Source organism: Otolemur garnettii, unplaced genomic scaffold, assembly GCF_000181295.1.
Source record: "Otolemur garnettii isolate 467f Iridium unplaced genomic scaffold, OtoGar3 scaffold00003, whole genome shotgun sequence".
NCBI lineage: Eukaryota > Metazoa > Chordata > Mammalia > Primates > Galagidae > Otolemur > Otolemur garnettii.
This window is the reverse complement of record NW_003852398.1, coordinates 47571026-47596989: the sequence shown is the minus strand read 5'-3', so window position 1 is coordinate 47596989 and position 25964 is coordinate 47571026. Positions and strand designations below refer to the sequence as shown.

General features: G+C 39.8%; 1 protein-coding gene across 1 annotated transcript in view; it reads left to right on the top strand.

Moving 5' to 3' along the window:
• Positions 1–10286, top strand: part of MEGF10 (multiple EGF like domains 10) — a 154181-nt gene extending 143895 nt beyond the window's left edge. The window contains exons 19-24 of the mRNA XM_003782228.2: positions 2245–2481; positions 3795–3922; positions 4967–5090; positions 7765–7809; positions 8618–8824; positions 10096–10286. Coding sequence (XP_003782276.1) covers positions 2245–2481; positions 3795–3922; positions 4967–5090; positions 7765–7809; positions 8618–8824; positions 10096–10286 — 932 coding nt within the window. The remainder of the gene's footprint in view (positions 1–2244; positions 2482–3794; positions 3923–4966; positions 5091–7764; positions 7810–8617; positions 8825–10095) is intronic.
• Positions 10287–25964: the final 15678 nt, after the last annotated feature.

The following is a 25964-nucleotide window of genomic DNA, read 5'->3' as shown; positions in this document are numbered from 1 at the left end:
AGATAAAGGACCAAAAGCTTAGGTTTTGTAATTTTTCTCAAGGTCACAGGAATAATATATAGAATATGTCATGGCTTTCATGCCAGGTTCTCTTCCAAATCTCGTGAACATTCCACTGGCCCTGTGATAACTGATATGTAAAACCCACACCTGTTTAAAATATATAATTTGATAAAATCTGAGATATTTATATACCATCATAAAGACACTCTCCATCACCCTCTAAATTTTCCCATGCCCACTGTTGCTATCACTCAGGCCACCAGGCAATCACTCATCTGCTTTCTGTCACTGCAAACTAGCACACTACATGGAGATCAGTCATCTAGAATTCCTTAAAAATGGAATCACACTGTACTCATTTTTTGGTTTTCATTTTTTACTCAGCAACTCATTTTGAAATTGAACCATGTTATTGTATGTATCAGTAGTTCAGCTCCTTTCATCCAGTATTCCATTCTACAGATATAATTTGTTACCGGTTCATGTGTTGGTGGACTCATGAATTGTGTGAAACAATTGGAAACATTAGAACTGTTTCCAGTGTTTGACTGTTACAGATAAAGCTACTTATGAACAATAATGAATCAAGTCTTTGTACAGTTGTGTGCTTTCATTTCTCTTGAGCAGATACCTAGGAGTAGAATGAATGGGTGATATGGGGAGCATATGTTTAACTTGTTAAGAAACTTACGTCCATGGTTTTTAACTAGGATGTACCTCATCATCTCTTGGGAATAGTTAGCTCATATATATTGATACATAGTTCCATTTGGACTATCATGATTCTGGGGTGGAGGGGGCCTTTGGGAAAGTCCTCCTGATGGTTCCAGTCCTCCTGCTGCAGTGGCTCTTTGGTAGGCAGTCAGCAAATGGGCTACAAAAGGCTCTGGAAAATCTCTGTAGTGTTGTAGGCGGAGTCATCTTGTACTGCACACTGGATGTATTTCCACTTAATTTGTTTCATAAAATAACTTACCCATGCTCATGGATTTACATTTGACCACCACAGCAGCAGTTCCGTTTCACGTCATTATCACAAACACTTTGTAATCTCACCATGCTGGCCTTGATGGCCTGTGTTTCAGAGCAGACTTTTATAAGAAGATCTTCTAGCATTCAGAATTATAAAACTGTAGGGACATTTATTTGAACTTGAACCCGGTATGTGGAGGCCAGTTTCCTCATTTACAGAAGATAAATCTGCAACCCAGCAGTTCAAGGGAAAGTGCAGAGTGCCTGGATCAATTTATTAACAGATGCCAGATAGCTTGATTCTCAATCCATGACTGTAGAGTCCTCACTTGGCGGACCACAATGGAAAAACATGTAAAGCTGAATTTTGTGTTTAATGAGTAAGGTTTTAGGGTGATGTTATCAGGTATTATCAGGACAGATCTTTCTGTCATGAAAAATAACTTTGCATAGGACAATATCTGCCGAGGTAAAAGATCCACAGAAATTAGCATAAAGCAGGTTCTGTTCTGGGACTGTATGATTGCTTGAAAGTTAAATTGCCCTTAGAAATACTGTGAATGGAGAAAAGATTAAAATTGGACAGTTGGGAAATTTAAGATTTAGCTCTGCATAATAAACTCGGCACTGAATCATAAATAAAGCAAAATAAAATAAAATAAAAATTAGATCTACCCCAAATTAATTACCTGTCTGAGTATTTCATCTGAAATATTATGAGAAGTTCCAAAACCCTACAGGTAAGTCTTGGGGTTTAAGAAATCCTGCCTCTTTTTAAATTTTATTTTTATTTTTAGTGATGGGATCTTCCTAAATGGTACAGGCTAGCCTTGAATTCCTCCGGGGTTCAAAAGTCTTGAATTCCTCCTGGGTTCGAAAGTCTTGAATTCCTCCTGGGTTCGAAAGTCTTGAATTCCTCCTGGGTTCGAAAGCCTTGAATTCCTCCTGGGTTCGAAAGTCTTGAATTCCTCCTGGGTTCCAGCAAGTATCCCACCTCAGCCTCCAAGTAGCTGGGCCTGTAAGCAGGTATCACCATAGGCCCAGATTCCTTCAGTTGTCTCCTTGTGAGGTTTAGAGCAGCCGTCCTCTGGGCACTGTTAAACCAACAGTGTCTAAAAATGACGGGTGTTTGTTTTTCCTTTCTGCTCTGTTTCCAAACTAACATTTATGAACTGAGGATATCCAGGAAAGAGGTTTTTGTCAGTAGAGATCAAACATTTACCCAGAACACTGTCAGCCTTTCTCAAGCCTCTTCCTCTCCTTTTTCAGCTGGTGTCATAATAGTTGGAAACCTGAACAGCCTAAGCCGGACCAGTACTGCTCTGCCTGCTGACTCTTACCAGATCGGGGCCATCGCGGGCATCATCATTCTTGTCCTAGTTGTTCTCTTCCTCCTGGCATTGTTCATTATTTATAGACACAAGCAGAAGGGCAAGGAATCCAGCATGCCAGCGGTGACCTACACCCCTGCCGTGAGGGTCATCAATGCAGATTACACCATTTCAGGTAAGGCTGGAGACGGGACAGGTATTTTATGCATTGAAAAGTTACATTTCATCCTGGCTGTACCATCCATTGTTTCTGTCAATTCTCCTTCCGAGAACCGTATGTTTGGAAAGAGCGTCAATTGTTAGAGAAGTGTTTTATATCTCAACAATAGTTGAGGGATAGTTTTTGTTAGCTATGAAGGGTTTTTAAATTGGCCTTAAATTTGGGAAATGTCAATCCAGAAGAAATCGTGCTGGGCAGCCAGTCCCGGGTGAGCTGTTGTATGTGGAGAGGGAGGGGAGGAGGCGAGGACCGGGAGGGCACCGAAGTCATGGAGCAGATCAGGGACACGACCCAGTCTCCTGTCTCTGGCCTGGGATGCTTTCCACAGGTCCTTCTGGACTCTCCCCAGGTCCAGCTGAGTCTGAAGAGAACCAGGCTTTATAAGGACCAGTTTGGGGCATTAGCTCTAACTAACACAGTCCTTTAAGAAAGCTCTTTTCGGCTCGGCGCCTATAGCTCAACTGGCTAAGGCGCCAGCCACGTACACCTAAGGTGGTGGGTTCGAATCCCCAGCCCGGACCCGCCAAACAACAATGATGGCTGCAACCAAAAAATAGCCGGGCGTTGTGGCGGGCGCCTGTGGTCCCAGCTACTTGGGAGGCGGGGGCAGGAGACTCGCTGGAGCCCGGGAGTTGGAGGTTGCTGTGAGCTGTAGCGCCACGGCACTCTGCCCAGGGGGACAGCTTGAGGCTCTGAAAAAAAAAAAAAAAAAGAAAGCTCTTTTCAATATTCCCTTCTGTCACAAGTCCTCATAAAAGGAAACAAAAGCATAAATGACACACTCTCTCATCAGTAGGGGTAACCACTTACACTGAGGAATTTGAAACTTTAAAAATCTTTATTCATTCCAGGGCAGTCACTGAAAGATTTCAGGTTGGTTATGTGTTTAAAAACACATGATTCTGTTGAATATAGAAAGTAGTTAATATGCACACAAGTGCACGTTCAGTGTTAAAGTATTATGTCAATAACTCGAGTGCTTAAAACAAAGAGGAAAGTTACAGCAGAGGGAGCTTCCAACGCTGCCTTCCCAGCGTGTACCCGACCCCAGTAGCAGTCGTCTGTGGAGACTTTCATCCTTTTCCAAGGAGGCAGTAGGAAGGCAGAGGCCTGCTCTTCTAGAAGCTTAGCTGAGTAGGCTGGGCAGGAGGGGATTCTGCCTGGCTTGTGATGGGGAATCACTCTGGCTGGTCTGTTCCTCTGATTCCATTTTGACACCCAGGTTCAGAGGAGCGTGCTGTCTTAACCATTTTCTTCTCTTTTCACAGAAACCCTTTCTCACAGCAATGGTGGAAATGGGAACAGCCATTACTTCACCAATCCCAGTTACCACACACTCACCCAGTGTGCCACGTCCCCACATGTCAACAACAGGGACAGAGTGACCATCACAAAGGTGAGGGTGGATGGCTCGAGTCTTTGAGGTGGGCGGGAGAGAGGTTAGCAGAATCAACTCCAGGCAAAACTGACAGTTTTGTCTCTTGTGACCACCTGTCTTCTTGTGCCCCTTCTTGGCCACCTACACTTCAGTAACAATCATGAGATGTGCTGATTTTGGTTGAACCACATGAAGTTGCTATTTTTGTAGGTCAAAAATGGTCAAATGCAAAACATTTTGAATCATTTCCCAAATGTAAACTCATTGTGATCTTTACACTCATCCTATAAAGCAAAGGCTGCTAGTATCCCTCTGTAAGAGAGGAGGAAACTAAGGGACAGAGCGGAAGGAGACCCCGGTTTGTCGAGAACCCAGACCTGCTCTTGTAGCAGCCCCTGCCCCCGCTCACCCCAGGCTTGCCCACGGTGCTCTGAAATCCCAAACATTTCTCCCTTCCAATTGTACCCAAACTCGATTTTCCAATTTCTGTGGTCTAATTCCAGCTCTTTATTAGACAAAAAAAAAAATCAAGCTAATTAAATTAATCCAGTTGTAATTAAATTAATGCAGCTAGATTGTAATTATGGCGCCTCACAGTTAAATAGCACTTCACATGCTCCAGAGACTTTCACATTCATCATTCCGTTTATTCTCACATAAATGCAGGTGGGAAGACAGAGCAGATAATCTCATCCTCGTGTTTATACCCAGGGAAGCTACCGAGAGTCACTGTGACTCACACAAACATAGGTTCTGATGGGAGGGTTTAGACCAAGCATTCATTTCTTTTCCATTCAAAGTTCCATGTATGTAAATCCACATAAGGTCTGATTGACACGGCGTGAGAGACTTGAGGGAGTGGAGGGAGTATCTGGGGCTGAGGGACGCAGCCTCCTGTCACCCTCTGAGTCTCACCAGGTCACAGGTGGTCACCTCCGGTCCTCGGCTCAGCTTCCTTTCAGGGCTCGTCTTTGATATGTGCTCTGAACTTGCTCTTCCCCAGATGTGCTATGACACACTACACTCTCTCCTTACGTCTTTTACTATTTATATTTTTAACAGTCAAAAAACAATCAGCTGTTTGTGAATCTTAAAAATGTGAACCCTGGGAAGAGAGGCCTTGTGGCGGACTGCACAGGGACACTGCCCGCTGACTGGAAACACGGCGGCTACCTCAATGAGCTCGGTGAGTCCTCTCGACACACGTCCCCACCTTTATCTTGTGGTCACCTGAAATAGTCCCCGATCTCTGCCTGTGCCAAAGTGGTCTGTCAAAAATTTTCATCAAAAAGTAGAGAATTACGCCCCACGCCTTCTGAGGATTCACTGCTGTCCTCAGGGCTTATGGATTCAACATTAGGAGTGCCTACTATGGGCCAGAAATTGATCCAAAGAGACTTATCTCTTACCCTCTCAGAGCTGATTGGTTCATTTGTTAAATGGGGGGAGCAACCGGTACTGGCTCATTGTGTAAGTCAGATGACACTCAGCATTTGAAAGCCCTGACCCAGGATTGGTCCATAAAAGGGGTATCTACTTCATACTGCTCATCTGTTTAGCCCTTTGGGGAAGCCTGGCCATTGTTCAGCTAAAACACAAGACTTTGCTACAGTTTGCTTGTGGCCAAGGGAATTTGCTAGGAATAACATAGGCCGATCTCCGCAGTGGGGTTGCCCTAAAGCAGGTGTCTTCAAAGTATGGCTCACGGGCCACATGCGGCCCGCCTAGGACGTTTTCCGATGCACGGGGTGTTTTTGCTGCCACTGCCTGTCTTGCTTAGCAGCCAACTGGTCCTGGGGCCCATAGTCCAGCCCTCCAATGGTCTGAGGGACAGTAACTGGCCCCCCTGTTTAAAAAGTCTGAGGACCCTTGCCCTAAAGGCTACAGGGCCCTGCACCAACTTCATGGAGTCTCTTTACCAAGTCAGGGAGTCCCCCAAACTACCCTTGCTTCTGATATCAGCTGTGAGTTTAAGGGTCACCAAGACTCCCTTACGGATTAGTAACTTGCCAGAAGGCTCCACAGAACTCATCCAGTGGTTATACTCATGGTTACAGTTTATAACAACAAAAGGATACAGGTGAAAATCAGCCAAGGAAGGAGGCCCGTGGGCCAGAGTTCAGGGAAGTTCAGGCAGGACTCTGCAGTTGTCCTTTTCCAACGGAGTCCTGGCAGCGCTAACTTGTCCCTGCCGTGATGTGTGACCACACACACAGCATACTGCCGACCCGGAAACCCACCTCAGCCTTTGCTCTGGGGGGGCTTGATCACACAGCCATGCTCCACTGCTCATGTGCTTGACCTTTAATCTCCACCCTTCCAGAAGGGGCCACAAGACCCAAATGCCCCTATGATAAATCACCTTTTTACACTATCTAGTGTAGTTCTAACCCCCAGGTTAACAAAAATATTCCCATTGGGCAGGACATTCTAAGGACTTAGAAATGCTTCCTGGGAGCTAAGCCTCTCTTTGGTAAGGTTAACTCTTTACCACATCCATTCATCCCACCTCCCTGCATAACCACGTGCCTTTCCACCAGCTGGGAGCTCGGCTGAAGTCTTCACCCCTAATCCGGAGAGAGAAAAATACTCCCCTCTCCTGACCCAGGGTTTTACACACCCTGTCCCTTGAGGGGAACCTCTCCCTTTTTCCACAGCAGTATGTCCTACTCTTTGGTCCCCAGAAAACAGCACCGTGGCAATTTGGGCTTACCATTGGGCTAGAAGAGGTGTGCCCCGTGGCAGGGGTTTCGTTTCATCCGGACCCTCAAATACTTACCTGGAATGTGCATCACCAGTCAGCTTTACTCTCGCCTTTTAACTCAAGTCTGCAACGTTCTTTTAAAAGATCATTGAAAATGCCTTAGAAGGTTACAGAGGGACTGAAGCTGGGACCAGAGTGACATGTTAAGGGTTACAGTAATTGAAACACTACTTACTTGTCGGGTGCTTCAGAGTTTCCAAAGCCTTTTCCTCTGCTCTGTTTAACTTAATGATGGTAATTGAAGCTGGAAGGCAAGGTTTGTTTTCCCCATTTTAGAGATGAGAAAATTGATGCCGAGAAAGTTGAGCATCTTGGTATGACGTAATTAATCTTTGTTTCCCAATCTAGGGGCTTTTTCCTCTTTATCACAACACAGCTCCAATAGAACCTTCCTGTCTGATGCAGTGTGAGCCATGCAATTTAGCATTTACACACCAGATGGTATAAAATGGGCTTGGTATTGTCCTCCTAGTTTTCTGGTAATATTATGACTCTGTAATTAAATGATTGATTATATTTATACAAGGGGCTTTTGACCTGCTGGATTGCCGTAAGGGGTCGCTTGTACTCCCTCACTTCCCTACTTCATTTTTCCCAGTGTGAGCAGAAACAATCCTCTTCTGTTTCCCCTTTCAGCCTCAAAAAATAAAAGTTAGTCATTTTAAAAGAGGAAAGCTGTGTAGGCTCACACAGGAGCATGCCCCGATACCTGGAAAAGTCAGACTGTTAAAATAAAAGCTGAAGCAAGATGGGCAATAGCGAGTAACGCTTGTAAGGTGTTAGTCAGCCGTGTGTGGCACTTCCAATAATATAACTGACTAATGATACCGAAAACCAGTATGGCCTTGAGTGATCTGCACGTAGGCTTGAATTTTCATTTCCAGTCTTAGCTTGTCCTGTGTTTTCACTGTGCTACCTTGAACCAAGTATACTGATTGATCTCCATGCCTCAGTTTCTTCCATGTTTTGATCAGCCCTTCCCAAAGTCGCTGTGAATGATTGGGTTGTGTGTGTGTATTTAATTTGCTGCAGGGAACAGGCCCGCACCCACGACCTTGGAAGTTCTCACGGGGTGTTTTCTCTTCCTTTATCACAGGCGCATTTGGACTTGACAGAAGCTATATGGGAAAATCCTTAAAAGGTATGGTATAAATTTTAGGAAGAAATACATATGTCGGAATCACAATTTTTTTCTTAATTTTATCTTGGAGACTGATATATTCTTCAACAGGAGGAAAGGCAGACTTGCTGAATGACTACACCAAACACACAAACCTGTTTGATTGGCTTTGTTAGAGTTTAAGTCTTGGTGGTGGTAGTGTGTGTGTGCGGGGGGGGGGGGACCAAAGATCCTTTAGCTGAGGAATCATTCATTTGCCATTTGCCCTTTGAAAGAAATAGGCTTATGGAGAGAGAGAAATGTAAGAAAAGGAACTAGCAGGGAAAACAAGGTCAGCAGGGTCCCATGTTGACTGAGGTCTGCTGTTCAGGGTGAGTTTGAACGCCAGGGTGCCCAGGACGGTGGCTTCACAGGGAATCTTCATGGCACAAATGCCTTCTCATCATGGTAATATGAACGACCCTCTTGGTTCTCCTGGGACCATCAAGAGCTGGTTTCTTGATTGACCTCTAAGGCTTCGATTGGTAAATTTTCTATTGGTAATATAAGATGGAATTAATTACATTGGAATATGATCATCCTGATGAAATCACACCCATGATTTACATTGGTACTTACCTTGGAGGGGTGCTAAAATTGCTTTGTGGCTGGATAATCCTACAGAAAATTCTCCAAATACATAGAAAAGGTATAACAGTATTTTCATTGTATCTAATCGCAGGAACCCAGCTATAAAGAAAAAGAGGCAACTTGCCCAAGTAAATTATCACCAAGAAACGAAGCTGCCTTGAAACAACATTTGCCTTTTTCTTCTCATTTCCCTTCACAGACCTGGGAAAGAATTCTGAATATAATTCCAGTACGTGCTCCCTAAGTAGTTCTGAAAACCCATATGCCACGATTAAGGATCCACCTGTACTTATCCCCAAAAACTCAGAATGCGGCTATGTGGAGATGAAATCACCGGCACGAAGAGATTCTCCATATGCGGAAATCAACAACTCAACTTCAGCCAACAAGAATGTCTATGAAGTTGGTGAGTCCTCCTAGCCATAGAGAAAATCTACTCCGTAAGGTTTTTTTTTTAAGAATTTAAAGTATTTGTGAATAAAATAGTTGTAGTTCGCATAAGCCTTATGGAAAATAATGGTCCATGTGTAAGATGCAGCCTTGTGGTTACGGTGATCATACTGGTTGGTTTCAAATGCATTTTTCAAGGAAAATGCCATTTAAAAAATTTATAGTAAGTATTCCTTGTCTTCTACGAGGTCATCCGTCTTCTGTTTTGTAACCATAGTGAGTAGTATTTTAGCAGACATGTGGAAAAGTACGTGTATTGCATTAGCTAATATAGCTAGTTAGCCAAAATAAATAGTTCAAGTGGATTAAACAGGTGGTTGCATTTCCTGCTTGTATTCATTATACTAATAAAATACTTATAGCAGGATTGAAGCATTTTACTTTTAAACTTCTCTAATATATCAGTAATATTCTCACATGTGAATCTGTACAGATTAATAAGAACTCAATTTAAAATTAGAGTTATCTGGATTGCCCTTTGCAAACACCATTTGGGAAATGGTAAAACATACCACAACCACCTATATATTTTAATTATTTATTATTTCTTTCTCTCTCCCTCCCCCAATTTGTCTGTCTGTCTTTACTGGTATTTATGATTTTAACCTTTAAAAATTCTCTACTACTTTCAATGAAGTAGCTAACTTATCACTAGTAATTCATTTCATGCCAGGCGTGTAACTGAAAAAAATAAAAGTCTGTAAAACGATTTATTTTTAAAGTAGTAAGACAGCTTTTTAAAATGGAAGCCAGAGTGAACTAACTTAATGTTTCAACACTCAGTAGCAATTCCTCTTTAAAAAAGTGTCCCAAAGCCTGCAGCAGTACAACGGGGACTCAGCTGAAAATGTGGGTCTGGGTAACTGGTTGACTGTGCCCGTGAAGTGAGTTAACCTTCAGGGACCTCAGTCTGGGCTAGATTTCCCCAAAGTGTTTTTCAGACAGTGATTCATAGCCACGCTCTCTGTATATCCCCTTGATGTGGTCCCACCCAGCCATGTGCTCCTCTTGTTGTTTTGAACACCATTTGTGCACGTCAGTTAGCCCAACAACCACAGAATGGCCACTCGCGTGTGATTGCAGAGGAATCATGTTTTAAAAACCATTATTTCCTTTTATTTTTATACACAGTCCTTGTGCATGTTTCATATTTGCAAGAAACACTGTATTCCTTGTTAAAAATTGTTTTCCATTGCCAGTAAATGCATGTGTCCTTGGTTATCACAGAACCTACAGTGAGTGTTGTCCAAGGAATGTTCAGCAATAACGGGCATCTCACCCAGGATCCTTACGACCTCCCAAAGAACAGTCACATCCCTTGTCATTACGACCTGCTGCCGGTCCGAGACAGTTCATCTTCCCCCAAGCGAGAAGATGGTGGCAGCAGCGGCAGCAGCAGCAGCAGCAGCAGTGAATGACACCAGAGGACTACTTGGTAACTGCTGGAAAATTTTCCACAACTGCAGTTGGGTTCTTCTCCATTTTCAAGCTTGCCCCCTCATGTGAATGTTAATCAACTTGGTGGGCAGCTGTTGGACATGAACCAGAAAGCTCAGAGCTGAGGCTGGCACTGCCTGTAGATGCTCCTTGTACAGGCGGGGGCTTGGAAGGAGAGAGCGACTTCATTTCCCATGGCTGTTAGTTTTAGAGCTGCACTCGTGAAGCATGCCTTAGTGTCACATGTGGCTGGAAGCATGAACTTGCAGAACTCCTTCGGAGACACGGGTTGCAGTGGACGTTGGCATGGTGGCTTGAAAAATTAAAATTTACACATTTTATTTCTCATTCACATCATAGATCTGCACTTAGGACTGTACACTGTACAGTTTCTCATAAAATTTACTTCCTAAGAGTGGGACTCACTAAACATGTAGAGAAAAGGGGGCCCATGACTGAGTCCTTGTTGCTTAATATTTTTCAGCCAGACTCAGACTTCTGGTGATAATCTGAATGCAGGAGGAGGCTGTCTGTCCCGAGGCACGACTGGATAGACTTTGAATACACTCTAGAAGTGGACAGAAAATTTAAACATGAAAACCTTAGGTTTTACTTAGAATGGGAAATCGTACAATTAGGATAATGTTAGAAATATTAGAAGGCTGTGTATTGCGGAAGTCAGTATACAAATATGCCAGGCAGAGGTGGTTTTTCTGTTTGATCCTTGGCCCACTTTCATTACATTATTCTGATCACTGTCCCCATCATAGTTATTTACCACTGGATATTCATAACATATCAATGATTAGTTCATAAATAGATAAATAATTTTATTTTTGACAGACCGGGTTGAATGAGTGTGCCATGATTGGTAAGGACTGTAAATTTTAAGTGTAAGAAGATACTTAAGATTTGTAAACCATTAGTAGTACATGCCGTAATATAGAATTAGCAAAAAATTTCGATTAATTTTTCCCTGTAAGTGACTGAAATATTTTTGTGCATATTTGAGAAAAGGGCACTTTCCTTTATTAATTGTCAATTTAGAGAAACTATGCTTAAGCTGGTCTTTTGCATCGCTAATTGACGTGTCCCCCATTTTTCATTAATGTGTATTTCCATTGTTAAGTTGTATATTCTATATTTTGTAGTATTTGGATTGTTAATGAAAAAACGATTCTGTGTTCATTGTTTCTTGTACCATTACCACTCATTTTTTGCTTGATTAAAACGTATTATTCTTTTTTTTTTTCTTTTGGAGAGAGGAGATGAAAATATATAATTAGAATCTATTAAAACTGGTTGTTATTGAAATAATACAGTAACCCAGGTGATTGGCTTATGATTGAAATAGAGAAGCATTTTGGTATTTTAAGAGGAGTTCCTTTTGATCTGTTGGTTCCCTAAATCAAAGGAAGCGTTGTCACTGAGTCAATATTACAGACTCATCTTACTAAAACCTTCTTCATGGCGATCACGTGATTGATCATCCAAACTGGGGCACTTTGGAGAATAAATGAGGGCGTAAGTCCAGCCCTGGGCTTAAGTCTGGACTGTTCCAGCAAACCAGAACAGATGCTCACCCTGCACATACTTAGGTAATAACAGTTTTTACTCCAAGGAAGTTGTCTCATGAGATTGCTGATATGATGCAAGAAACCCAGTTTCACTTTTTTTGATCTACTTGAGCAAGCAGAGGGGCTGAAATGGTGAATCAGAAAGAAAATTCATAAGAGAAAATGATGATCTTCAATATTTTGAAGACATGATACCCTATATGGCATTCTGTTCCAGGGAGTCACTCAACAAAGATGTAGAACGATTCGTCTGGCCTCATCCCAGCCAGTTACCAAGTTGGGTAACTGGTCACACACCTGTACCTGAGATGGTGGTTGGGAACAGGCGCCCAGTAGCCTCTTACAACACTCACCCCTTGGAAGGCTGTTTCTTTTAAGGAACTCCAAAGTCAATTTACAGAAATAAGGCATTGCCTGGAACAATTTTAGAAAAAATGGATTTATTTCAATAGTTGACCACTGGCTGACCCTTGACTCTAGGGGACAGGCATCTCATTGAGACATGTGTGAGTCAGTAGACCAAGAGTCCTTTTTGGTAAATAATAATAATAATAATAAGACATTTCCCTTTTCCCTTTTAGGGAACCTCTCTTTAGAGCTCTGTGGTAAGATGAGTTTTCCCATTACTCCCTGAAGAGAGGTTTTAAAAAAAAACAAAACTGGGTTCTTTTCTCATTTCACTACTTAAAAAAGGAAAGCCTCATGTACAAAGGCAACAGCGACTTAGGTAGAAAACCTGGTCAACGCATATAAACTGCAAAGGGCCACCGCCATCCCTGCTGGTGTGTTTTTTTTTTCTGAGAAATTGCTCAGGCTGATGTCCAGAAATATTTGTACCTGAGGCAATTCTTAATCAGAGTTCACTCGGGAGTTTTCAAACATCAGACCTCGCACTGAGGTTTGGATATTGTAACACTACATGTCAATTTGAAGAGGTCTGGTTGAGAAGGCAAAATTTTCCTGGTGTTTTGGTATAGATTTGTGTAGAGAGGATTACTTTTGTCAGAATAAGAATTAAGCAGAAGACAAAAGGACCTGGAAAGTTGTTTTCCCCTGAAATTACAAACTTTAGGAATTTTTCAGGTACATCAAATGTACTTTGATGGCAATACCATTCCTATACAAGGTGAATCTATTCTCATGATCTTTGAACCTATATTAATTTTGGACCCTAACATTAATTTTTCCCCTAAATCCGGTCATGGGCATGGAGGTAAATGATTTTGAAGATAATTGGCAAAAACCATTCATATAGGAATGTCAGCCTGACTATGATTTCCTTAGAAGTTGATGTATCAGAAAATTTATAAATTATTGGCCCAAATGATAACTCCTATATTTGCCTTAATAAAAAGACTATTTGATTTGTAGTTAATTAGAGGTGGTAAGGAAAACGTCACAGTTATTTTATAGGGCTTGACATTAATTCCTCGCCTATGGCATAGTAATAATGTTAACAGAATTCAATGTGTTTAGCATTATCTTTACGGAATTTTTATTCACCGATTTCAGGAAAACCAACCATAGAGGTTTATAATAGGACAGTTACAACCTGGCCCCACTAAATCCATTAGCACAATGATTATGTGTTTCGAGAAATTAAATAATTTATGAAAATGTAGTCATTTTGACCTTAAAGATCCACATTAGTGGCCAATTATTCCAATTATTGAGACTTTTAAACCCTAACTATTACAAAAGTTTAACAAGAGTATCATAACACCATTTATAATTTTCGTCATTATTAGAAGTCCATTTTGTGCTTAAAATAAGACAAAATCAGAAAGCAATTGGTTTTAAGGGTTTTTTTTTTTTTAATAATGAATTTTCTCTGGGTAAAATCTCGTTTTTATTCAAACTGAATCTCTAAGAGATGCCATGGTCTTAAAGGCTTTATGTGATGGCTGTGTACATGGAAACGCATGTGCAAATCTCGGGGTAAGGACACGTGCTTGTCTGTTAGCTAAAGATGTACAGCAAACTGCCCTTGTGAGTCCTGTTAATAACGGTGTCCTAACATCGGGTCTGCTTCTTCTAGTTCCATACTTAGTCTAGGCTTCACTTTGATACAAATGAACTGCAGAATATATTTTTAAAAGGAAAAAAAATCAAAACACATTAGGATTTACTTGGTTGTAGCAAACAAAGAAAGTGCTTTCCGTGTTGAAATATCTCTATTTTCCAAAGATGATAAACCTGCATCAGTCTTAGTCTCCCTTGTCATTTATATCGCCAAATGAGTTATAGATTAATGCAATAAACTTTCTAATTAAAACATTCTGAAGTCATGTTTCTTCCTATATTTGAGTCTATTATTTATATAACAAGAGCAAAAATCTCATGATCCTATGGGAAAAATTAATACGCTTTTCATGTGCAGCCCCACAGCACTTTACAGATACCCTTTAACAACAATAACACTTTATTATGTTTAATTGTTTGTGTATGTAAGCGGCTTCTGCCCACTACTTGCTCTTTAGGGACAGAGGCAATATTTTCTTCGTATTTGAATCCCTGGATCTCAGGTTAGTGGCTAAGACTCAAGTCTTCTGCAAATAGCTGTAGGTTATTTTATGTGGATTTGCTTTCTAAATCTCAGTGCCTGTTAAATTGCAAAACTGTACACAGAGGTGGCCCACACACAGAGACTATTTTGCAAATATTTTGTAAAATGTCACGAATAATTTGTAAAGGTACGTTTAGCTATAATTTCTCATTTTCCCTATGCATGGTGACTTCAGGGTCAACTTGCGACACACCCTGTATAGTAGTTCCACAGTACAGGCACAATAAGTGTAAATAACCTCAAGAGCATAGCTAAGAGTAAAAGGTAACAAAATAATTAAAATGGAAGAATTTTGAGAAGTTATTACCGTTTGAGATAAAATTTACTGAATTATAAGTTTGTATACTTCAATTTTAACTCTGCCTATGTTTAACACCTGGCTCACGGTAGTCCCCGAGATTTAACAGTTGGCTCTCAGAAGTCTGCAGGAGCTGCTTCAGCACGTCACCAGGTTACCACAGCCTGATTTCTGATTGTCCAAGCCTGATCTCTGCCCAAGCCTCGGATATTGACTGGTACGATGCAGCAGCTGGAATGGAGCTGACACCACATTTTCTCCTTCACTTTCATTTTTCAACTAGAACAATCGAGGTCCAAAATATTCACCCATTCACGTAAAAAAAAATACCATGAGCTGAGTTTCCCTGGGTGTGTGTATTTTTGATGTACTCATTTTGCCAGGAAAAAGATGACAAATCTAGATTTCCTCTTTTTAAATAGATCCTTCAACTATTTGGCCCTCAAAGAGTCCTCTTCCCTTTAGTGGCCTTCCTATGACATACTAAAGAGGAGGGCCGCTTTACTCAAGGTCCCTAGATTCCATTTAACATATAAACTCTTAGCACAAAGATTTATTTATGAATTGCCATTCAGAAAAAAAATACACATGTGCACAAAGCTATTTAATCACATCAGTATTTATAAGTATACACAGTGTTTCTTAACTTTATAATAGAGCCCACTTGAGACTTATTCCAGGATGGACGCCCAACTCAGAGAAGCCATTAAAAATGAGCAGTGATGTTGTATGAGCTGCGTTAACTGCTTGTTTTTTTCGTGTTATTCTATTTAAAAGATTTACTTTCATCAATTTTATTTGCTAATTAGCTGGACATGGGTAAACAGCCACAACAGCCATCCTTTATGCTTAATTATAGCTGCAAAAAAGTAAAAGAAAAAGTCCTGAATATTTTATTCACATTACGGGTAGATTTTGTTTCTGGCAGAGAACAAGAGTTAAGTAACTCAGATAATGTTAAAACATGAGAATAAGAGGCAGGATTTTTCTTACTTTTTGATATTGAGAAAGAATCTTTACAGACAAAGCTGAAATGTTGACTTTCAGAAATAATTCATTATTCCAAAGGTGGGGAAAAGGAGAGGAAAAAAGCAAGAATTTTGGAGGCTCAAAACAATGTCCTTTTCCCTCTTACTGAAAAATATTAAGATGATTGCTGATGATAACACTTTAACCTCAAATGAGGAACCATGGGACTATATAGATTACTAGAAAATGTCTGTTGGTAACTAAAAGAGTACCTTTCCTTTAATGAGAAACTGATTTTTCCCTGAGCTCAGCACCTGCTACATATAAAATAGGTTCCCATTAAATGCCTTTGATTGAATAAACAAATACAAAAGCATTATGTATTTCATTAAATGTTTTAGAAAATTGTAAGGCAAAAGTCATTATTAAATATCATGAACATTTAAAAGCCCTAGTGCCATTAAATAAAAGCTTAAACACTAAGACTCATCTATTAAACCACTGACACACGACTCTGTATATGGTCATACCTCAGAGAGAGTGCGGGTTCCAGACCTCTGTAATGCTGCAAATATCTCAATAAAGTGAGTCACGCAAATGTCTTGATTTCCCAGGGAATGTAAACAAGATGTTTATACTTTTTTCTATTAAGTGTGTAAAAGTCTTATATCTAAAAAATAGTGTTGGGTGGCACCTGTGGCTGAAAGGAGTAGGTTTCTGGCCCCATATGCCAGAGGTGGTGGGTTCAAGCCCAGCCCTGGCCAAAAATTGCAAAAAAAAAAATATATACATAGTGTCCATAATTTTAAAATGCTTTATTGCTACACATGCTAACGATTATCTGAGTCTTTACTGAGTCCTAATCTTTTTGCTGATGGAGAGTCTTCTCTTGATGTCAGTGGCTGCTTACTGATCAGAGTGGTGGTTGCTGAAGGTTGGGGTGACTGGCAATTTCTGAAAATAAGACGAGGGTTGCTGCGTCAACTCTTTCTTTCACAAAAAATTTCTCAGTGGCGTGCAGTGCTGTTTGAGAGAATTTAGCAACAGTAGAACTTTTTTCCCAAAATTAAAATCAGTCCTCTAAAACCCTGCTGCTTCTTTAATAATTAAATTTGTGTAATATTCTAAATCCTCAACTGTCATTTTTGAACAATGTTCACATCTTCACTAGAAGTAGATTCCGTTACAAAAAATCCCTTTCTTCACTTATTCATAAGAAGCAGCTCCTTATCCCTTCAAGTTTTATTGTGAGAGTTCAGTAATTAAAATCTTCAGGCTCCACTTTGAATTCTAGTTCTTTTCTATTTCTACCACATGGCAATTACTTCCACCAATGAAGTCTTGAGCACCTGTTCATGCAGACATTTTGATCTCATCTCATGAATTCTGAATGTCTTTAATGGCATCTTGAATGGTGAAACCTTTCCAGAGGTTTTCAATTTACCTTGCACAGATCCGTAAGAGGAATCACTTTCTATGGCAGCTGTAGCCTGAGGATATGTATTATTTTAAAGAATAAGGCTTGAAGTTTAAATTAATTGGTGATCCATACACTGCAGTAAAACAACATTTACCCTCTTAATGCATCTCCAACAGAGCTCTTGGGTGACTAGGGGCATTGTTAATAAGCAGTAACATTTTGAAAGGAATTTTTTTTTTTTCCTGAGCAGGAGGTCTCGACAGTAGGCTTAAAATGTTCAGTATACCATGTGGTAAACAGAGGTATTATCATCCAAGCTTTGCAGTGCCATTTATAGAGCACAGGCAGAGCTGATTTAGCATAATTCTTAGGGATCCTAGAATTTTCAAACTGTACAATGAGATTGGCTTTAACTTAAAGTCACCAGCCGCTTTAGCCACTCACAAGAGAGTCAGCCTGTCATTTGAAGTTTTGAAGAAAGACATTGACTTCTCGCTAGTTACAGAAGTCCCAGATAGCATTTTCCTCCAGTAAAGGCCATTTCATCTACTTGAAAATATGTTCTTTAGTGCAGCCACCTTTATCAATTTTCTCAGCTAGATCTTTTGGATAATTCACCACAGCTTGCACATAAGCCCTGCTGCTTCACCTTGTACTTGCATGTTACAGAGATGGCTTCTTTCCTTAAACCTCACGAACCAACCTCTGCTAGCTTCGAATTTTCTTCTGCAGCTTCCTTACCTCTCTCAGCCTTCATCTCATTAAAGAGGGTTAAGGCCTTGCTCTGAATTAGGCTTTGGCTTAAGAAATGTGGTAACTGGTTTGATCTTCTGTCCAGAGCACTCAAAATTTTCTCCATCTCTGCAATAGGCTATTTTGCGTTTTTATCATTTGCCAGCTCACTGGAGTAGCACTTTTAATTTTCTTCAAGCACTTTTCCTTTGCATTTACGGCGTGGCTAACTGAGGCCTCGCGTTCAAAAGGCCTCATCTCAGCTTTCAACATGGCTTCCTCACGAAGCTTCATCTTTTCCAGCTTTTGATTTAAAGTGAGGGTAATGCGACTCTTCCTTTCACTTGAACACTTAGAGGTCATTGTAGGATTATTATTTGGTCTAATCTGACTATTTTTGTGCCTCGGCGAATAGGGAGGCCCAAGAAAAGGGAGAGAGTCAAGGTAACTGCTAATTGGTGGAGCAGTCAGGACACACACAACAAAAGCAAACAATGTAACCTAATCGTATATACCGTTACATTAGTAGAAACATTTTAAAAAGCGCATGGGCGCAGCACACACACACACACACACACACACAAACACACACACACGTATCAATTGTTTGCTATCTTCTATGAGCATGGAAAACAATTACAGTAGTAACAGTATAGATTAGTGATCACAGAACACCACATCAGATATAATTATAAGAGTGACAGAGTTTGACATATGGAGAGAATTACCAGAATGTGACACAGAGAATCATGGCACCAAAAGGCTTGAAGAGCCACATACCTTCAGTTGGTTACAATACACAGCATCTGTGAAGCATGGTCTTGGAGCAGAGCTCAGTGAAATGAAGTACGCCTGTGTGAAAAAATACAAGACAGATTTCCTTTGTGCTAGTCTGGGCTGGAACTGTGGTTCTAAAGGCAGACTGATTCAATAATAATGTCACCAGGCAAGCTGATGACTTCAGTAAAACTTGGCTCAAGGGTTTACGTCCTGAATTATTTATTTTTGAAAACTAGACTCACACTTTTCATGGTCAGAGCTTTTACGTTGTTAGAAGTTGGGTCACAAGCTAAGGGAAAACCAGGGCTCCAAAGGCAGCCTCAGAGGTATTTGAGAAAATCAGGAGCTGCTGCTGAGAGAGGCAGTGAGTATAGAGGCCCCACCCATGACAGGGCTGGCCGGGGAACTTGGCCGCTATGGGTGAGATCAGCTACGGTCCAGATGCTCTGGACCTGGTGCACGACTTCTTGACATTTTTAGTCACAGCTGTTCTCAGTATCTCTCCACTTGAACCACACAGAAGTGGAGAATGCTTCTTGTACATTGCCACGTCTTTGTTGATTAGAATAGGCGCCTACAAACATTCCTAGGTAGAACTTAAAGATGTGGATTCAATTTATCTCTATTAGAATACAGAGGATCATTGTGCCCTTTCTAGAACCCCTCCTGCCCCTTCTTCTCACTCCACCACACCCAGACCAGGCTGCCTCTTCCCAGTAACATTGCTTTAAGATGCAGAGAAGATTTTGCCATTTTGTTTACAGAATTCTCATCTCAATGTAATGGTTAGCCACGGTCATTATGTAAGTCTCCATGTTTATTTTACCTTCTCTCTGTATACCTCATGATCTTTAGCAAATATTAATATTTTTGCAGTGCTGTACAAGAAGCTGTTATTGTGACTACTTCAACTTCTTGGTAGGATTGAGAGAAATACCCTCTAAATTGGTGAATCATTTTAAGAAGGAGAGAAACAACAGGAAAGGTGGAGATGGCAGGATTATTGACAGATTTCTAGTTTTAATGCTTTGATCTTCATCCAGGTAATTCATCTTGACTAGTTTGTTTATTCATCTGAAAGCAAAAGAGATAGACACGGTTCTTTTTTATAGAACTGGCATAATGTGTAAAGTATGTAATATTTTAAAACTCTACATAAACATACTCCCTGCTGGAAAATAACATAAAATCACTTTAAGCATAACTAAGATACTATGTTGAAACGAGAATTTACAAAAATTATCATTGTGGAAAGATCAAGGAAGAAAAGAAGGCGGGGTGTGGTGGCTCCCACCTGTAACACCAGCACTTGGGGAGGATCACTTGAAGCCAGGAGTTTGAGACCAATCTGGGCAACAAAGCAAAACATTGTCTCTACCAAAAAAAGTAAAAAAAAAAATTATCTGGGTGCAGCAGCTAAGCCCAGGACTTTAAGTCTGCAATGAGCTATGCTCACACCACTGCATGCCATCCTGTGCAATAGAGCAAGACCCTGTCTCAAAATTTAAAAAAAAAAAAAAGGAGGAGGAGGAGAAAGATCAGCAGAATGGCATAAAGTACATTCTTATGCTGACTTGTAACTCAATAAATTCTTAAATCATTTTTTGTAACTCAAAAATTCATAGGTGTAAATATGGAAAGGTTCAGATGGGTAGTCCCAAGTCATTTAATCTGTTCAGCTCTAAGGTGAACTTTCTGGGTAACCCTATTTAAATAACTTTACCTCTCACCTTAGAGGTAACATCTGGCATTTTTAGCAACTGACCACGTCAGAGGGATAAGGATGGAAAAACTGAATATCCATGACATAATTTCTGGAAAAGTTCCAACTTTTTTTGGAATAATGCTGTTGTTAAAACACCAAATACCATTTTTTAATAGAGACAATCTCATGTAAATGAAATGTCATTTTTAAATAAATCAATAAACTTTATATTCTAGAGCAGTTTGGGGATCACAGCAAAATTGAGTGGAAGTACAGAGAGTTCCTGTGTATCTCTTTACACATGCACAATGTTCCCCACCATTGACATCCCAGGCCACAAGGCACATTTGTTACAATCGAGCCTGCATGGACATGCCATCATCACCCAGACCCCATAGGTTACATTAGGGTTCACTGCGGGTGTTGAACATTCTATACATTTGGACAAATATAAAAATTAAACGTATCCATGATTGTAATATGTACAGAACTGGTTTTGTTGCCCTACCCACCCTCCGGACTCCACCTCTTCATCTCATCCCTTTCTCTTCCCACTCATCAACCTGCAACCATTCTTTTTCTAGCTCCACAGTTGTGCCTTTTCCTGAATGCCATATAGTTGTAATCATACAATACGTACCTTCTGCAGATTGACTTTCTCAGTTAGAAATGTGCACTTAAATTTTCTCCATGGCTTAATAGCTCCTTTCTTCTTAGTGCTAATAATACCCCCTTGCCCACATGCACTGCAGTTAATTTACCTGCTGCTATAAAGCTGCTATAAACATTCTCATGTTGGTTTCTGTATGGATATAAATTTTTGGTCATTCAAGCAAATACCAAGGAGCGTGTTTATGGGATCACATGGTAAGAGTATGTTTAGTTTTGTAAGAAACTGTCAAACTGTCTTCCAAAGTGACTGTTCCATTTGTATTCTTAACAAGAACAAATGGGAATTCTTCTCACTCCCTACCTTCACTGGTATTTGATGCTGTCTGTGTTTTGAATTTGGCTATTGTAGCAGGTGTGTAGTGACCATTTTAATTTATAATTCTCTAATAACATATGATTCTCTAATAACATCTTTTCATATGCTTACTTGCCATTTGTATATCTTGTTTGGTGAGGTGTCTGTTCAGGTATTTCACCCATTTCTTAATGGGGTTGTTCATTTTCTTATTGTTGAGGTTTACCAGCTCTCTGTATATTTTGAATAACTCCTTCATCACAGGTACATTTTGAAAACATTTTTTCCCGGCCAGTGGCTTGTGTTTTCATTCTCTTGACTTTGTGGATTGCAGAGCAAAAGTTTTCAATTTTAATGAATTCTAGTTTATCAATTATTTATTTTATGGATCAGATCCTTGATCTTTTATCTAAAAATTCATTGGCTTTCTCCTATATCATCTTCAAGGATTTTTATAGTTTTACATTTCATATTTCAGTCCATGTTTATCTCCAGTTAATTTTGTGAGGAGTGTAGTCTACTCACAAGGTCTCTGTCTAGATTCATTTCTTTGCATGCAGATGTTCAGTTGTTCCAGCATCATTTGTTGAAAAGACAGTCTTTGGTCTGTTGTATTGCCTTTGTTCCTTTATCAAAGATTAGCTGACTGTATTTCTATGCTTTCTATTCTGTTCCATTGATCTCTGTATCTATTGTTTTGCCAATACCACTCTGCCTTGATTACTAAAGATTTATAGTGAGTCATGAAGTCAGGTAGTTTCAGCCCTCTGACTTTGTTCTTCAGTATTTAGTTGGCTATTTTGGGTCTTTTGCCTTTTCCTGAACTTTCTGGATCTGAAGTTTAGTGTATGACATCAATTTGGAGGAAATTCTGTCACTGTTGCTTCAGATATTTCTTGTATTCCTTTCTATCTGTTTCTTCCTTCTGCTATTCCCATGATGTGTGTATTATACTTTCTGTAGCTGTCCTGCAGTTTTTGAACATTCTATTCCTTTTTTCTTTTTTCTCTTTGCTTTTCAATTCTGGAAGTTTCTATTGTCATATCCTCAAGCTCAGAAATTCTTTCCCCAGAAGCGTATAGTTCATTAACGAGCCCACCCCGGCAGGCTTTATTTCTATTAAAGTGTTTTTGATTTGTAGCATTTCTCTTTTTATTCTTTCTTCTTATTTCTATCTCTGCTTACATTATCCATCTGTTCTTACATGTTGTCTACTTTTTCTGGTAAAACCCTTAGTATATTATTTATAGTTTTTTTTAAGTTTTTGTTCTGATAATTCTATATCTGACTCTGACTCTGATGCTTGTTCAGTTTCTTCAACCATACTCTTGCCTTTTAGTATGCCTTGTAATTTTGTATTGAAAGGTGGATGTGATGTGCTGGGTGAAAGGAAATGCAGTAAAAATAGGCTTTTAGTAAAGTAGGGGTAAGGAGTGGGGGAGGGAAGCATTCCACAGTCCTGGTGCTGAACTAGTCTCAGTCTCCTGCTGAGCCTGTGTCCCTAACCTCTGAGCTACACAAGGACCCTCTTAGATGGAACAGGATGGCTAGAGATGGCTAGAGTTTAGTATTTTCCCAGGTTAGTTAGGCTCTGATAAAAACCTCAGCAGTTTAGGCTCTGATGAAATTGTCTCTCTTGTCAAGCAGAACAGAATGCCTTGGTAAATTGCAAAATGGTCACTTTTCTCTTCCCCCTACCAGAAGCAAGAGTGGATATTTTTCCTCTAATATTCAGTGTGAGGACCAAGTCGAGCTGCTGGAGGGAAACTCTCAAAATCATTGAGCCTCCCTACACACACACTGGGTCCCTTGGAGTTTCCAATTCTCAGAGTTTTTTACATTGAGCCATTTATCAATTACACTTAGGCTTTTCCACCTTGTCACTGGTTCTGTGAAGGTTTCTACTGGTGGGTTTATGCTCCAGTAAATTGTGTTCCCCATCTATCCTCCAGCTTGAGGAGCGGTGACCTCACCTTTCTGAGGGTTCCAGGAAGAGTTGCTGTTTTTCAGCTGCTTCATTTTTTAATTTCTCAGCACAAGGTAGTGACTTCTAAGCTCCATGCTAGACCAGAAATTGGAAGCCTGCAATATAACTCGTAGATAGAGGATGACTTCCTAAAATGATACCTGTGAAATTGCTTTGTAGAATGAATGCTAGATTCATTTTTTCTTCTTGAATGTGCAAAAAGGTCCTTACTCTTTAGCTCCACCCCAGAATTAAAAGAGCCTATGCTGTGCACATATTATTGGGCATTTCCAATGATTAACATTTCTTTTTTCTTTGAATAATAGAAGAAATGTGGATTTGGAAAAGTTTTATTTTTTATCATTTCATAAAATCATTTTCATATATACATGGGGCTATACTGAATATTGTAAACTAAAGGAAAGATTATCCTTACCCTTTGGGAACTTGTAGTCTAAACTGAATTTTTTTGCTTTATGTAGAAGTCATTCGTTCTGGGGTATGATGGCAGAGCCAGGAGAAAGAAAGTTAATGCTCTCCATCTTTCCTCCGTACTTGCGAGTATCAGAACTCATTCAATGTTCTAAAATATTAAAATGCAACTTATACGGCCCAGGAATAAGGTTCATAATATACATTACAATTCTCATTAAAATCAGCACAAGCTAATGTTCTTTCACTGCCTTGGAAAGATTGCTGCTTATTTGTTTGAAAGTTTCTACTGCTCAATTATATATGCACTTTCTTTCCTCCTGAGTTTTCTTATCCAAACACACATGGAACAATGGCTAAATCCTTTCCTGTCAATATACGGCTGAGCAATAAATCACTCTCTATTTTAAGTAATTTCATTTATCTCTGATCAAGGCATTCAGGTAGTTGCTCAAATTGGTAGGACAAACTCAAGAGAAACAAGGGTTGGATGCCTCTGTTAACCTTTCATTTCTTTGTAATTATTTTCAGATACTTTTTTCAATGGCCTCATTACTTTTCAATATTTGCTGTCATTTTTGCTTCTGCTATCAAAGAATGTTTTGCACAGATTCAGCAACACATGATCTAGTCTGAGTTTAACAAAAATATATTTCAATGGCTTAAATTAAAATGGAGTCTGGTCATTTATCACATTTGAAAGCTGAAGATTCACACAGCACATCGGGGAGATGGGGCTAAGCTTTTATACAACTAGTTCATAACTGAAAGCCTACATTAAACTGTAATGCATGATCATATCCATGCAGATATAAAGCCGCATGGCTTTGCTATTTGTTTTTTCTTAGCATCATAGTTTTAGTGAAACCGCCAATATGAAATGCAAAGAGTTCAAGTTCGTGGTAACTTAGCAGTTTTCATTGCAGGGCTTTGAATTCTCTTAGAAAAGTTTCCCTCAGTAAAAAATGGGGTTACATAAAAAGTGAAAGTCTACCTCAGTGCAAACTCAGAAAGAAGTAGACATTCTCCAAGGTTGGAATGAAGAACGTAAGCTCCTGTCACTAGATTTATGTGCAACCGGAGGAGAAACTCAGCACAGACTAACAGCACAATTTGCAAAGCCATCCCATGCACATCTGGTGGGCACTCTCTGACCTAGCAAAGAACCATCCATGTGGGTGTCCAGGTCACAGAAGACTCAGAGAGGTAAACAGTAGTTTGGCTTGAGCCTTTGCTCCATCCTGCCTGAGCACAGTTTAATTTTGGCTTCACTGTAAGCATGTTTATCTGAAATGAAATCCATTATAAAGAAATGCTTGAATCTGAAGAGTTTCTTAGATGTTTGGCCTTATGAATTTGCAAATCTGTAGTAGAAGGTCATCAATTGGACATTTCCAACATTTACTTTTTAGAAGCAAGGGTCAGAGTTTGGTTGTGTGACAACCATCTTATTATGTGTCACTGGGAATATAAAAGTTAACATTCCTATTTAAGCCTTCTCATCACCAGAGAAATAGCCCAATAGGCCTAAGTGGAGATTACCTAGAAAGGTTTCAGTGATGTTCATTTTACGGACTCAACAAAGAATTTATTATAATTACTCAAAAAGGCCATTACCAAGTGAATCATAAAAATGGAACCTTAGGTTACTGAGAGAGAGGTAGCAGTTCCCAAGAGCTTATATAAAGCTGATTCTATATTCCTACAACATTATGACTGATGATGCATTATAGGAGTTATGATTTAGAGTTCATGCTTCTTATGATGAGGCTATAGCCCAATAAACCAATTTTAAGTTGAAAATATTGTAAGTAAAAAATGCATTCGATACACTTAGCTTACTAAACGTTATAGCCTAGCCTGGCCTACCTCAAATGTGCTCAGAACAATTACATTAGCTTATAGTTGGGCAAAAACATCTAATGTTTTTGTCTAAAACATTAGTCTAAACTTCTAATGAAGTTGATTTTATAATAAAGTGTTGAATGCCTCAAATAAGGTATTGGATACTGTCCTGAAAGAGAAAAACAGAAATGGCTGTGTCGGTGCTTGAAGTATAGTCTGTACTAAAGGTGTATTGCTTTTGCAGCATTGTAAATTTAAAAATCTTTAAGTCAAGCCATCATATGTTGGGGACCATTTGTATTCTCAAATCAATAGTTGTAAGACTAGTAAACATGCATTGGAAGTTATGAACTTATTAAAAAAAAAAACCCAAATGTGTTCATCTTGTTATTTCTTTCTATG